The following is a 15,324-nucleotide window of genomic DNA, read 5'->3' as shown; positions in this document are numbered from 1 at the left end:
AGCCTCACATAAAAAGTGGGAAAAGGGGGCTCCTCTTGGTTATGAGGACCCTTTGAATTGTACTTTGGAGACAGCTATACTAACATCCATCAAAATACCCCTTCTGCCTTCATTAAAGCTCATGGTTCTTGCACACCTGAACAAAATAGAGGTTCTTCAACAAGGAAGAAAGAAGGAAAATTGCCGTAGGGGAGGACAATCAATTCTAGAGGTTATTAGAACTTTACTAGAACAAGTTCACAATATTCCAGAGCTTTTAGCCACTTATATAAATGACTTTCATAAGCCTTGAAGTAGAGCAGTAAGAGAAATGGGCATATTGTTTCTTTTTAAGTGGTAGCAAAATTTCCCCCTTTGTTAGATCTTTCTAGTTACCCTAGAAATGCATGCTCATTGAGGTAAGCCAGAGAATACAGAGTTGCATAAAGAAAACGTCAGTAATCTTCACCCCTATCAGTTTTGCACCTTCTTCTCCAAGGTTACTGATGTTAACAATTTGATGCGCACTCTTATCTCCCCCACTCCATTTTTGGATCAGGTTGTTTGTTTTTCTGTTGTTGACTTTTAAGAGTTCTGTATGTTCTGGATATTAATCACTTATCAGTTACATGATTTGAAAATATTTTCTTCGATTCTGTTGGTGTTTTTACTTTATTGATAATGTCCTTGGTGCACAGAATTTTTAAATTTTTCATGAAGTCCAATTTGTTTTTTTCTGATGTTTATTTTTGGGAGAGAAAGACAGAGCACGAGTGGGGGAGGGGAAGAGAGAGAGGGAGACACAGAATCTGAAGCAGGCTCCAGGCTCTGAGCTGTCAGCTCAGAGTTCAAAGAGGGGCTTGAACCCACGCCATAAGATCATGACCTGAGCTGAAGTCTGACACTTAACCGACTGTGCCACCCCAGGTGCCCCTGTCTGTTTTTTTCTTTTGTCACCTGTGCTTTGGTGTCATACCCAAGAAATGATTGTCAAATCCCATGCTATGAAGATTTTGTTCTCTTTTCTGTTAAGAGTTTTATTGTTTTAGGTCTTACATTTATGTCCTTAATCCATTTTGAGTTAATTTTTGTGGATAGTGTTAGGTAGTGGTCCAACTTCATTCTTTTGCATGTTGATATCCAAGTTTTCCAGGCCCATTTGTTGAAAAGACTGTCCTTTTTCTATAAAATGGTCTTGGCAACCTTGTCAGAAATCATTTGACCATAGATGTGAGGGTTTATTTCTGAGCTGTTTTATTCTATTGGTTTATATGTTTGTCTTCATACTAATACAACACTGTTTTGATTGTTGTAACTTTGAGATAAGTTTTGAAATCAGGAAGTGTGAGTCTTTCAAGTTTGTTCTTTTTCATGATGGTTTGGCTTCTCAGGGTCCCTTGGTATTCCATATGAATTTTAGGATTGGTTTTTCTATTTCTGCAGAAAAATATCATTGGGATTTGGATAGAAATTTCATTGAATCTGTAGATTCCTTTAGTAGTATTGACATTTTAACTAAATTATCTTCCAATCCATGAACATCGGATGTGTTTTCATTTAGCTATGTCTTCTTAAAATTTTTCAGCAATGTTTTGTAGATTTCATTGTGCACCTTTTTTACCTCCTTTATTCCTATTTTATTATTTTGATGTGATTATAAATGGAATTGTTTTTGTAGTTCCTTCTCAGATTGTTATTGTTCATATATAGAAATGCAACCAATTTTTGTGTGTTGACTTTGTATCCTGCTATTTTGCTGAATTCATTTATCCTAACAGCTTTTGTTGTGGAGTCTATAAGGTTTTCTCTATATAAGATCGTATCATCCACAAACATAATTTTACTTCTTTCTAATTTGGATGCCCTCCCTCCCTTCCTCCCTCCCTCCTTCCCATTGCCTAATTGCTCTGGCTAAAACTTAGTACTGTGTTGAATAAAAATGGTGAAAGCTGGCACCCTTGCCTTGTTCCTGATTTTAGAGGAAGAGCTTTCAGTCTTTCATTATTGAATATGATATTTACCGTGTTTTTTTTCATATGTGGCTTTTAATATGTTGAGGTAGTTTTCTTTTGTTCCTATTGTGTTGAGTGTTTTTATCATTAAAGGGTATTGAATTTTGTCAAATCTTTTTTCTGCATCGATTGAGATGATCATGTGTTTTTTTCCTTCAGTATGTTGATATGGAATATTACATTAATCCATTCTCATATGTTGAACCATCCTTATTTTGCAGGAATAAATCCCTCTTGGTCATGGTGTATAATTCTTTTAGTATACTGCTGAATTTTATTTGCTAGTATCTTGTTGAGGATTTTTGCATGATTGTTTATTGGTCTGTATTTTTGTTTTTCTTGTAGTATCTTTGCCTGGGTTTATGAGCATAATGCTGGCCTCATAGAATGAGTTAGGAAATTTTCCCTCCTCTTTAATTTTTTGGGAAAATTTGAGGATTGGTGTTAGTTCTTTTAATGTTTGGTAGAATTTACCAGCGAAGCTATCAAGGTCAAGTATCAAGTTTTCTTTGTTGAAAAATTTTTGGTTACTGATTCAGGCTCCTTACTAGTTATAGATCTGTTCATGTTTTGTTTTCTTTGTGGTTTAGTCTTTGTAGGTTTTGTGTTTCTAGGATTTGTCCATTTCATTTAGGTTATCCACTTTGTAAGCATTCCATTGTTCATAGTACTCTCTCTCTTTTTAAATGTTTGTTTCTTTGTTTGTTTGTTTTTTAATATGAAATTTATTGTCAAATTGGTTTCCATACAACACCCAGTGCTCATCCCAACAGGTGCCCTCCTCAATGCCCATCACCCTCTCTTACCTCCTTCCCACCCCCCATCAACCCTCAGTTTATTCTCAGTTTTTAAGAGTCTCTTATGATTTGGCTCCCTCCCTCTCCAACTTTTTTTTTTTCCTTCTCCTACCCCATGGTCTTCTGTTAAGTTTCTCAGGATCCACATAAGAATGGATAAAGAAATTGTGGTTTATATACACAATGCAATACTACTTGGCAATGAGAAAGAATGAAATATGGCCTTTTGTAGCAACGTGGATGGAACTGGAGAATGTTACACTAAGTGAAATAAGTCATACAGAGAAAGATACCATAGTACTCTCTTTAAATCCTTTTTATTTCTGTAGAATTGGTAATAATGTTCTTACTTTTGTTTCTTTTTTTATTTATTTATTTAAAAAAAAAATTTTTTTTTTCAACGTTTATTTTATTTTTGGGACAGAGAGAGACAGAGCATGAACGGGGGAGGGGCAGAGAGAGAGGGAGACACAGAATCGGAAACAGGCTCCAGGCTCTGAGCCATCAGCCCAGAGCCCGACGCGGGGCTCGAACTCACAGACCGCGAGATCGTGACCTGGCTGAAGTCGGACGCTTAACTGACTGCGCCACCCAGGCGCCCCTTGTTTCTGATTTTAGTATTAATTTGAATTCTTTCTCTTTTTTTCAAAGAAACCTACATTTTATTTCAATGATTTTTTTTCTCTTGTTTTCTTTCTCCATTTCATTGCTCTTTCCTCCAATCTTTCTTATTTTCTGCCTTTTCTGCCAGCTTTGGATTTTTAAATTTTATTTACTTATTTATTGCTAGTTTTGGATTTAGTTTGTCTTTTTTTTTTCTAGTTCCTTAAGTGGTAAAGTTAAATGTTAATTTGAGATCTTTCTTAAATTTTATTTTTCATCTTTAAAAACATTTATTTTTAATTGAAGTATAGTTGACATGCAGTTACAGTGGCTTCAAGTGTATTTCTTATTTTTGAATGTAAGCATTTATAGCTGTAAATGTCTCTCTTAGCACTGCCCAAGTTTATATGTTGTTTCCATTTTCATTCATCTTTAAGTATTTTCTAATTGCCTTTATGATTTCTTCTTTGATCCATTGGTTATTTAAAAGTATATTGTTTAACTTCCATAATTTTGTAAATTTTCTAGTTTTCTTTTTGTTATTGATCTCATCCCATTGTGGTCAAAGAAGATACTTTGAATGATATCTGTGTTTAAAATTGGAGACTTAATTTAGGCCTACAATATTATCTATCCTGGAAAATGTTCTCTGTGTGCTTGAGAAGAATGTGTATGCTGCTGTTATTGTTGGTTCAAGTGTTCTGTACATGTCTGTTAGACCCAGTTGGTTTATTGTGTTGTTTATATTCTCTATTTCCTTACCTTCCATGTGGTTTTTCTATACTTTATTGTGAGTGGGATATTGAATTCTCCAACGATTACTGTAGAGCTGTCTCTTTCCCCTTCAATTCTGTCAGTTTTTGCTTCATATATTTTGATTTGTCATTAGATGTGTAATTGTTATAATTGTTATATTTGAAACTTTTATCAACATATAATGTCCTTTTTTATCTTTTAGAAACATGTTTTGATTTAAAGCTTATTTTGTCTAATATTAGTAAATCCACCTCTGGTCCGTTTCTATTACTATTTGCATGTAATATCTTTTTCCATCATTTCACTCTCAATCTGTTCAGGTTTTTGGATCTTAAGTGAATCTCTTGTAGACAGCATATAGTTGGATCATGTGTTTTAATCCATTCTACCAATCTCTGTGTTTTGATTGGAGAATTTAATCCATTTACACTGATAAGGAGGGATTTTCTTCTCTCATTTTGCTGTTCACTTTCTATATGTGTTATAACTTTTTTGTCTTTTGTTTCCTGCATCTGCATTACTGTCTTTTTTGTTTGGTTGATACTTTTATAGTGAAATTTTAAATTCCTTTCTCATGTCCTTTTATACATTATAGCTGTTTTCTTTATGGTTACAATGGGGGTTACATTTAACATCATAAAGTTATAATATTCTAATTTGAATTTATACTAGCTTAGCTCAATAGCTTTTTGAACCTGATTTCGTTTGCCCGTGTTTACTGGCAATAGAAAGTTTTTGTGTTTGAATTAACCAGGTTGACAGCTGAGGGATTTCATATTCTGAAAATATGCTATTTGGAAAGCAAATGTACCCCAGAATTGTACAGGGAATAATTTTATAAGAAATATAGAAACAGTTGATGCTTGTGTCAGTGAGGAGAGAAAAGGACAGAGGAAATTAATAATAAAGAAGCTGATGTCAAAAATAGAATAGTTATGTTGAATCAGAGGACAATCCTCATACATATTTGTCAGGATTTGATAGGGTTGTAGGTAATATTTTAATAACAGAATAACATCTTTGGTTGGACATACATTTAATTACATTAGTTGAGGACAACATTACAAATAGGCCTGAAAATTTCAGCTGTGAATGAATAATGAGAATAGTGAATCTTAAGTGGCTGTATGAAAAAAATCCCTCCAGTGTAAAATGTAATTCAGGTTATTTCTGGAATATGGCCATGTTTCATGGAGGTAGATGCATTACTCATGTCTATTAATAGCAGTATAGTGTTGTGTTTAAGGACTAGTATTGCACTGCCTGGGATTTGGCCCCAATTCTGCCATGTACCGGGTAACTTTGGATAAGTAACTTAAACTCTTTTGCCTTAGAGTCTTTGTCTGTCACATGGTAATGGTGTTAATCATAGTGTGTGCCTTATGTAGTTGTGTGAAGATCAAATGAATTGATGTACACAAAGTGTTTAGAACACTGTCCAGCACATATTAAACACTTATAAATAATAGCTACTATTTTATTGCTGAAGAGAGGTAAGGACTGGCAAATCTTTTGCTTTCCTCTTCAGATTAAGTCTGAAATCTCAGTGGCCCCAGCATGAAAGCCTCGGCATTTTTCTCCACCAGTCTGTTCTCCTCCATGATTTACCCACCTTATCTCTTGACCCCACAGGAGAAATTATTACCTCTGGAAGACTTTGGGCAGTCTCGAAAGGATGTTGTCAACTGAAGGTTTACACCTTCCCAGTAAATCAGGGGCCCTGCAAACTGTAGCCTGTAGGCAAATCTGGCCTAATGCCTTTTTTATATGTGGTCCTGAGCTAAGAAATGGTTTTCAGTGATTGGAAAAGTAAAATCAAAAGAAGAAGAATATTTTGTGAAATTCTGAAAATTATCTGAAATTTAAATTTCACTGTCCGTAAATAAAATTGTATTGGAACATAACAATGCCAATTAATTTATGTGGTGCTTATAGCCTCTTTTGTGTCACAATAGCAGAATTGAGTAGTTGCAGTTGAGAGCTGCAAAGCCTAAAATATTTACTATCAGGCCTTTTCCAGAAAAAGTTTGCCCAACCCTATGGTAAATACTACCATTCAGTACTTAGAATTTCCTTTAACTTTCTGATAGAAAATTCTCGGCCATAACTGTCATTCAGTTTTTACTATCCCAGTTTTTCTTTGCAGAATGATTGTTTCTCTTCTTAAACTCACCCTGTATGATGATGTGAATCATTAATTTAGAGCTTTCTTGAGTCCTCATATCTTAATTATGAAGAATAGCTTTAAGATATCAGAATACTTTTACCTGTAATTGTATACCATGTGTACTGTTACTGGGAGAGAATGGTTTTTCCTTTCATAGAATCTTAGAGTTGGAAGGGACTTCAAGGTCATCTAGTTGTGTTCACTGACGTTATAGATGAGGAAATGCAAGGCCCAAGAGGTGTGCCATAAGTGAGCCACTGTCACAGTGCCAGGTCAGCAGAATCAGGACTAGTGTCTGTTTCTCAGTTGGATTCTACCTCTATGTCTTACCAATCCCATATTCCCTAAACCAATTGTCAAGGCCAGTTTATATGTTGACACTGAAGGCCTTATAGACACAGGCCTATTCTAGGGTTTGTACTGGCAGAATACTCATTTTTAGGGTTTGCTTGTCCTTGACTCTTCTCTGGAGAAATCTTTGAGAGGCTTTGGTAAGGAAGTATAAAATAAAAGGATGAAAATATGACTGCTCTTGGACTCATTTCATGACTTCTTTGAACACAGAGCAGTGTCCACAGTCATAAGAAATAGAGATGGATGGGGACTGTGTGTCCAGAAAACAGAAAAAAAAATGAGATTCAGGTATTTATTAATAATTGGCCCAAATGTTTCACTCTTTTGATTCTTCAGTTATTTTTACCCTAGTCCTGGGTCACCTGTTAACTTCCCGACGTCATGTATAATGAGGTCCTTCTATGAGAAGTTGAATTATAAAGAACTGGGCTGGTTATTTTCCAATGTTATAAAGGGAACAAAATGTGAAACAAGGTATTTACAGTATTTAGGTATTTAAATCTAGAAGAAATAAGTCTTTATGGTTGTTTTTACTTCCTGAGGTCCTGTCTCCTACAATCATAATTTGAATTGCCTAAGAAATGTAAATATGCTATGTTATACTTTTAGTGTTTTGACTTAACATGAAAATCAGTTTGATATCATCTGCTTGAGGCAAATATTATCCATTTCCCTCTCTCCACCTACTCTCATTCTCCTATTTGTTGGTTTTAAACCTATGCCTTCCCTTACTTTGATTTTCTGGTTTCTTTCCACCACCTTTATTTCCCTTCAAATTTTGAAGCCCAGTTTGGTTTTCTAAGTGTGCACATGATTCCTGCTTTCTGCAGTTTACCCCCAATAACTATGAATCATCCATTTTTTTTTTTAAATTTATTTTTGGGACAGAGAGAGACAGAGCATGAATGGGCGAGGGGCAGAGAGAGAGGGAGACACAGAATCGGAAACAGGCTCCAGGCTCCGAGCCATCAGCCCAGAGCCTGACGCGGGGCTCGAACTCACGGACCGCGAGATCGTGACCTGGCTGAAGTCGGATGCTTAACCGACTGCGCCACCCAGGTGCCCCATGAATCATCCATTTTTTAAAAATATTTATTTGTTTATTTTGAGAGAGGGAGAGAGAGAGAGAACGTGAGCTGGGGAGGGGGAATAGAATCTGGAGCAGGCTGCATGCTGTCAGGGGATGGGGCTCAATCTCTCGAACCCTGAGATCATGACCTGAGGTGACATCAGAGTTGGATGCTTAACTGACTGAGCCCCACAGGTGCCCCTTGAATTATTCATTTAAAAAAAAAAATTCAGATCACCCATTGGTTACCATTTATTCTGCTTCCTCGTGATGTGAAACAACCCAAGAGTCACTCCCCCTGAGGGTTTTTTTTTTTTTAAACCTCAGGTCACATGATGTAAATCTTCTGTATCTAAACTCCGCTTCATACCCTCAGTCACTGAATATCCTACCTGCAATTTGAGCGTAACCTCTAACATATGAGGTTTGCTTTTGATTTAGAAATTTGAGGCTTTTAGGTAAGAACCTTCCAAGCTAGTAATATGGAGATGAATATAGTATAGAGACGGATCTGCTGTATAGGAGATAAGAATACTAGACTAAGTTTCCAAAAATGTGGATCTCTTACTAATTTATCCTTAACAAATTTCTGCTGGGGGACCTGGGGGGTCTGGGGGGATGGAGTGTGCTGGGTTCTGCACTGACATCACGGAGACTGCTTGGGATTCTCTCTCTGCCCCTCCTCTGCTTGCTCTCTCTTTCTCTGAGTAAACCAACATTTTTTAACAATTTCTCTTCCTCTAGTTTTATATCCTCATCTGAACAATGAGGAGATTGAACTAGACAGTTTCTAAATGTAGGAGTGGACTGAGAAAGGGGAACTGAAAAAGTTGTCTAGTGTGGGGTATTGTGAAGGTAAAAATACGCTAACTGGAAGGTCATAGAGGAAGAAGATAAGGCCTGAATTTGGTATATTTGAGGTTTCATCACATCGTATTCCTTTACAGATTAGATAAAAATGTGTGAGTTAAACAAACTCCCAGAAGAACTTGGTTTGACTCTCATTTCAAAGTGAAGGGAATCACCTCCAAGCACTCACTCCCCTGTTGCCTGTTGTCACTGGTAGCAGATCACTAGTCCGTGGATTGCAGGCAGGGCCTTCTCCAAAGAATTTCTTCTCAAGCTCTGTGTTAATGATAAATGTCCTTGTGAGTATTCTGTGAGAGCAGTTTTTATTTTCATGAAAAAAGTGTTTCTCTTGACCTTTCTTCATGTGGGTAAAGCAGACCTTTGAGGAAGCTGATAAGAATGGTGATGGCTTATTGAATATTGAAGAGATACACCAGTTGATGCATAAACTAAATGTCAATCTGCCCCGAAGGAAAGTCCGACAAATGTTTCAGGTATGTTTTCACAAATGGGTTGGCTTTTTGTAAAATACACGTTGCATGTTATTGATGTACTTAGATATTTCAAAGGCTATTTTGTTATGTTGGAAGTTGGTATCACCTGCTCTGTAGTGTTTTATTTTTCTTTGGTGAAAAGAGAGGCGTTTTGTTTCATGAAGGAAAAAAAGACTTCCGAAACTTAGCAGGTGTCCACAGTTTCACTTCCTAAAATGCTTTTTTATTGTTGCTCTTTTCAGAGAGTAATTATAAGACTACCTGGCACTTAGATATTGGAGCAAACTCCGTGAAGTCCCTTCGAGAGGGTGATAACATCTCATGTGTCTACCTCACAGAGCTCTTGTGAGGATCAGAGTAAAGACTTAGTAACATGAAAAAAACAGCACTTATTAAGTTCTCAAGAGACTCTGTTTTGTTTCAGAGGAGTTTAAGATTTAGAATCCATGATTCTCAGAAGTGCTACATCACTCCTACCATTTTGGGAGCTCTCCAGAAGTTCATTCAACTGCCTGTTAGTATTAGATGAGATGCCCTTTCCCTGTTGGTCAGTCCTTGAGGAAAATCTTTGGGCCCAGACTTATTCTGTGGCACCCAGCTGGGATTGCACTTAGTCCTCTGTCTGAGGTGCAGAAGTGAGCTCTGTTAAGTGGCTGCGAAGACAATGTTAGATTATAACTAACAGCTAATATATTAACTTAGGAAGTGCTCTTATTTGGAGATAAGTCATAACCACAATCCATGTTTTGCGATAATTTTCTATTCTAAGTGATATTTTGTATCTCGGTGATATTTTGTACATATAAAAATAAGCAGAAGGTGTGAAATTGTGTGATGGTTAATGTTTTGTGTTTCCTTTGTTTTCGAACCATTTGTCCTTAGAGGTGGTAAGGGCACAAATGACATGAGGGATGAGGGGCAGTGAGGAATGGTGGAGGCTGGCTCCATTCTGTGACCTCTTACAGTGGGCCTGTGCTTGGGAAGCTCTTGGCTGGACACGGTTTGCAGCGAAGGGAACTTGGTCCCGTTGCACTGGAGAACAACATAAGAGAGAGGAAAGAAGACGAATATGCTCTAGAAGGAACCCTGGAGATGGAGTGAGGGACTTGGGAGGGGAAATGTGTTGTCACAAAGAAAGTGAACTGTCCTTCAACTTAATGGGAAGTTTTGCCATGTTCCTGGTACTCCCTGTGACATCTCACTTTTGCTTGTTGTGAGCCCCACACTCCCATCTGTTCCTTTTCATAGAAAATGCTCATTGTACTGAACAGTAGCTGCTGATTAAATCAGAAGGCCCAAGCTTAAAGAGAAAGGCAAAGTCTATACATGCAAAAATAATGATGTGAGAGTACTTTTTGGAAGTAAGATAAAGAAATAACATAAGCTATTGATCTATTTTTACTTATATGTTTTCCCCCTTCAGACACTTTTTAATTTCTTTTAAAAATTATTTTAAATGTTTATTTATTTGTGTGTGTGTGTGAGAGAGAGAGAGAGAGAGAGAGAGAGCGCATGAGTAGGGGAGGGGCAGAGAGAGAAGGAGACACAGAATCTGAAGCAGGCTCCAGGCTCTGAGCTGTCAGCACAGAGCCTGACGCGGGGCTCAACCTCATGATCCATGAGATCATGTCCTGAGCCGAAGTAGGACGCTTAACTGACTGAGCCACCCAGGTGCCCCAACACCTTTTTATTTCTAATGCACGAAACATTGTAGAGGGTAAATCAGGAAATGTTTATGTCAAATGTTTTATGCATTTTAAGTAAATCCTTTAGACAAACTTTAAGAAAACATCAGGGGGGTCTTTTTGTGACCTTTAGGTTTAAAGACTTATCAAGCCAGAAGTGATAGAACATTTCCACTGTAGGTCTTGCATCTAGCAGGGTTGTGTAAATGCCCTTCATGGGAGTGAGAGGACCAAAGATCTTAGCATTGTCTCAGGAACATTCTTCTTCTGGCTGAATTGCTGGTACAGACATTGAAGCCTTTCTAGAGGTTTCTTCGCTTTTGTTATTGTAGAGCTAGATTCAACTAAAAAATTTTAAAATAATCTATTCATTTATGGATAGCTCCTTTTGAAGTCTTTAGATGCTGTTGTTTAATGTGAGAGTTTTACTGTTCTTAATTGTTACAGCATTTACCAGGAAGTTGAAAAATGTTTCTTCTCTGTATTCAGGGTTAGATACTTTGAAACAAAATTAGGACAGAAATTTGAACATTAGACCCAGTTTCTTAAAATGCGGTGATTCTACAAACAAGCATCTCATACAGCAAAAATGTGGCTATTTTATACACCATTCTCCTTCTACCTTTAAAAGGATAGAAGGCAACAGCAATCTGCCCTATAACGAAACTGTGTATGATTTAAATATTGGCTAAAGTATGTGTTCGTAATTGTCCCAAAGCTAACAAAGTTTTTAAAAAATCTATCTTTTATGAACATGTTGACTTTCAAAGCTATGTTTAAACCCCCTACATGTGAGTATATGTCATAAAACCCATGCATTTCAAGTTGCCATTCATTCCCTGTCAGTTTTCGTTCGGTTACAACTGTGTTCATTTAAAATGGAGATCATGTAAATAGATTTGTTGCTCATAACATATCCCCAACAATTTTAGTGTTTTCTGGCAAATTCAGCCAATCAGAAGGAAGATACATGGTGAAAGATTCTTGCTCAATAATTACTAGAAACAAATTATTTCAACTAGAAATCAGTCTAAATGGATTTCTCAGACTTCTGTGGAGAGGAAACAAGGAGGTTTCAATGATCCTGATAGCTGTAAGAACAATAAACTACGTCTGTCAAATTAGGAGGGATTCTGTTATATTTAAAAACTGTATTGATTGGATTACATTCAGAAGCTGGTTAGAGACTGGTATTTTCATAATGTGTCGGATATTTTTTCTCTTTTGTTCATGATTCATTTTCTCCAAGATTTCTTTTTCATTAGTTTCTTCAAAAGATCAGCTTTTGGTTTAATTGCTCTCCCTTTGCTGATGTATCTATTTGGTTCTTTATTTCATTGCTTTTTGCTTCTGTTTATAATTTTTTTCCTTATATTTTCTTTAGCTTGATTTTTCTAGCTTTTTGAGTTGAATTATTATCTATTTTTAATCTACCTTGCTTTCTAATAAATTGAAAACTTTGTTTTCCTCTAATTACTTTTTTTTAAAGCTTTCTTTGTTGGTTTATAAATTTGCTGTGATCAGAGAAATTGGTTTTTATAAGGTTGATTGCTTATAACATGAAACTTTTTTTGTGGCCTAATAAATAGTCATTTTTTAAATGGTTCCATGTGTGCTTTAAAAGAATGTGTTTACCATTTGGGATACGCGTTCTAGCCTTTTTATAGTAAATATTATTTCTCAGCATCTCTGTACTGAATTTCCTATTTCAACCTCTCACACTGCCTTGTTTATTCTATGCCTCTTTCAGGAAGCTGATACAGATGAGAATCAGGGAACTTTGACATTTGAAGAATTCTGTGTTTTTTACAAAATGATGTCATTGAGACGGGACCTTTATTTGTTGCTCTTGAGCTACAGTGACAAGAAAGATCACCTAACTGTGGAAGAACTGGCTCAGTTTTTGAAGGTGGAACAAAAGGTATCATTGGACTGTTGAATTACATGTTTACTAAAAATATTTATGAATATACAGGCTTTTTCTGTTGGATATAGGTATACCTTATTTTTAGGATAGATGGGTAAATATCACAATTCCACCCAAAAAAATCTTATTTATGAATTATTTCTAACATGTTTCTAGCAGCTTTTAAGAGGGTGTGATAAATTGAACACTTGTATAATTTTTTACCTTAAATATGTTGAGTGTAGAAATGTACATTTTTCCACAAAGTAACGGATGTTAACTCATGTGTTTCATTGTACATATAATGGTTATGTTTTCTTTATACTAATAATATAGATAGGCATTTGTTAACTATGACATAATTCTTTTTTTTTAACTTTTTAAAAGTGTTTGTTTATTTATTGAGACTGGGAGAGAGAGAGAGAGAGAGAGAGAGAGAGAGGGAGGGAGGGAGGGAGGGAGGGAGAGAGAGAACCCTGAAGCAGTCTCCATGCCATCAAGCACAGAGCCCGACATGGGGCTTGAACTCAGGAACCTTGAGATCATGACCTGAGCCGAAATCAAGAGTCAGACGCTTAAGCGACTGAGCCACCCAGGAGGTCCAAGTATGACATCATTTTTAGCTAGCAATCTAGTAATTCGTTGATAACTCTGATAGAAAATTGACATTTGATTATATGAGAAGACTAAGTAAATTAAGTCCCGATTAGCAAAGATAATCCCTAAATGTATTTAAAACAAGACTTTTGATTTTAATACTATGTAGGGTCAACTGTGGTCAACAAAGCTGGTCTTCTCATACTACTTTTTTTTATATTGCCTTAAACTCTGTTTCTCACTAAAGTAGAAGAATAAGTGAGTGATTGAGGGGGTGTTAGCTTTATTGAGTATTACTTGACCAATGAAAATTGTGTATGTTTAAGGTGTACAATGTACGGTTTTGATATAATGTACACATTGTAAAATGATTACTACAATCAATCTAATTAACATTCATCACCTCACACCGTTCTGATTTGTGTGTGTGTGTGGTGAGAACACTTAAGATCAACTCTCTTAGCAAATGCCAAGTATATAATGCAGCATTATTAACTGTGGTCACCATGCTCTACATTAGATCTCCAGAACTTCTTCCTGTTTAATTGAACTTTTATACTCTTTGACCAACACCCTCCCATTCCCCCCAGTCCCTGTCAACTGTCACTCTACTCTGCTTTTATGATTTTGACTTTTTTAGATTCCACTTACCAGTGAGATCATGCATTTGTCTTTCTGTGTCATTTCACATAGCATAATTTCCTCTAGGTTTTAAATATGTCACAAATGGTGGATATGATTTAATCAATCTTGCCTACATAATGGGACATCTACCAAGACCCCTAAACCATGAGGTTTGGAGGGCTTCTGGGTTGGCGAAGCTACATGGACGGACTGGGAAGCGGAAGGGGTATGCCCTGAGAGGGCACAGATGCTCTGAACACCTTCCCCAAGGCTATTCATGAGTTGTACACTTTGTAGTAGACCAGTCCTAGTAAATAAAGCACTTTTCTGAGTTCTGTGAGTCATTCTAGTGAATTATGGGAACTGACAGAGACTTTTCCTTGACTAAACTCTAGATAGGCTTTTCTGAGTCCTTTTTTTGACTAGGCCCTGTTGTTGGGCCTTGTACTCAAGAGTCCAGCTGTAGCAAGAATCCTGCTAAGACTCTTTAACCAAACCCCACATCCTTGATATCTAATCAACTCGATTTGTGATAAAATTCCCTATCTTTCACCATCTCCCACGTGATATCTGATCACTTTCTTTCCTTCAGCAAAGAACCCTGTTAGGTAGGGTTAGCCAGAATCCCACTTACCTCTAATGTTCCCTCCACTCCACCCTGATCCTTGCTATAAATCCCCTTGCCCATCCTGTATTTGGAACTGAGCCAGTACTGAGTTCTCTTTTCCCCTATTGCAATAGCTACTGATTAAAATATGTTTTTCTTGCTTTAACTACTGTCTAGGTCTGTTTTTTTCTTTGATAGAGCCCCTAAATTTGTAGTAGGCCAAGCGGAAATGGGGGAAGCCTGAACACCTCATTTGCAGCTGGCATCTGAGATGGGTCAGTCTATGGGACTGAACCCTTAGCCTGTGGGGTCTAATGCTAACTCCAGGTAGTTAGTGTCAGAACCAAATTGTGTTGTTGGACACCCAGTTAGTGCTGGAGAATCTAAAACTTGGTTGGTGTCAGAAAAAAAATATACTAGATGTGGTAATGATTTACTTTACCCCATTCCACAGTCACACACATTTTAGGAATAAGAGATTGAGATTTAATGAATTTTGATGTTGCTTTCTTAAGGATTAAGTGTTAGCAAAATGCTTGTATCAGAATCAGTTATTTTAATTAGTTTGCTAATTTGGCAAAGGGAGCCATTCTCCATTAACAAAGTTAGCTATAATACAGGTAGAACACAAGATGGAATAAAAGATTTATTGTTTTGCCCAGAAAATATGCTCTTCTACATATTTCTCCACTCCTCTCTTCTCTGCTCTGGTAACTACTTTTTCCACTCTCACCTGAAGAGCTCCTCTAATACAGAAGAAAGAACATTAGACCAGGGGCCTACGAGACCTACATTCCACATCTTACAAGCTTTTTTGGCTGGAGG

General features: G+C 36.7%; 1 protein-coding gene across 1 annotated transcript in view; it reads left to right on the top strand.

The window, feature by feature from the left end:
- The window catches only part of PLCH1 (phospholipase C eta 1), a 191,200-nt gene that overhangs the window by 103,255 nt on the left and 72,621 nt on the right, over positions 1–15,324 (top strand). Inside the window, exons 5-6 of the mRNA XM_047876576.1 lie at positions 8,951–9,080; positions 12,516–12,686. Coding sequence (XP_047732532.1) covers positions 8,951–9,080; positions 12,516–12,686 — 301 coding nt within the window. The remainder of the gene's footprint in view (positions 1–8,950; positions 9,081–12,515; positions 12,687–15,324) is intronic.

Source organism: Prionailurus viverrinus, chromosome C2, assembly GCF_022837055.1.
Source record: "Prionailurus viverrinus isolate Anna chromosome C2, UM_Priviv_1.0, whole genome shotgun sequence".
NCBI lineage: Eukaryota > Metazoa > Chordata > Mammalia > Carnivora > Felidae > Prionailurus > Prionailurus viverrinus.
This window is presented reverse-complemented; position numbering and strand designations above follow the sequence as displayed.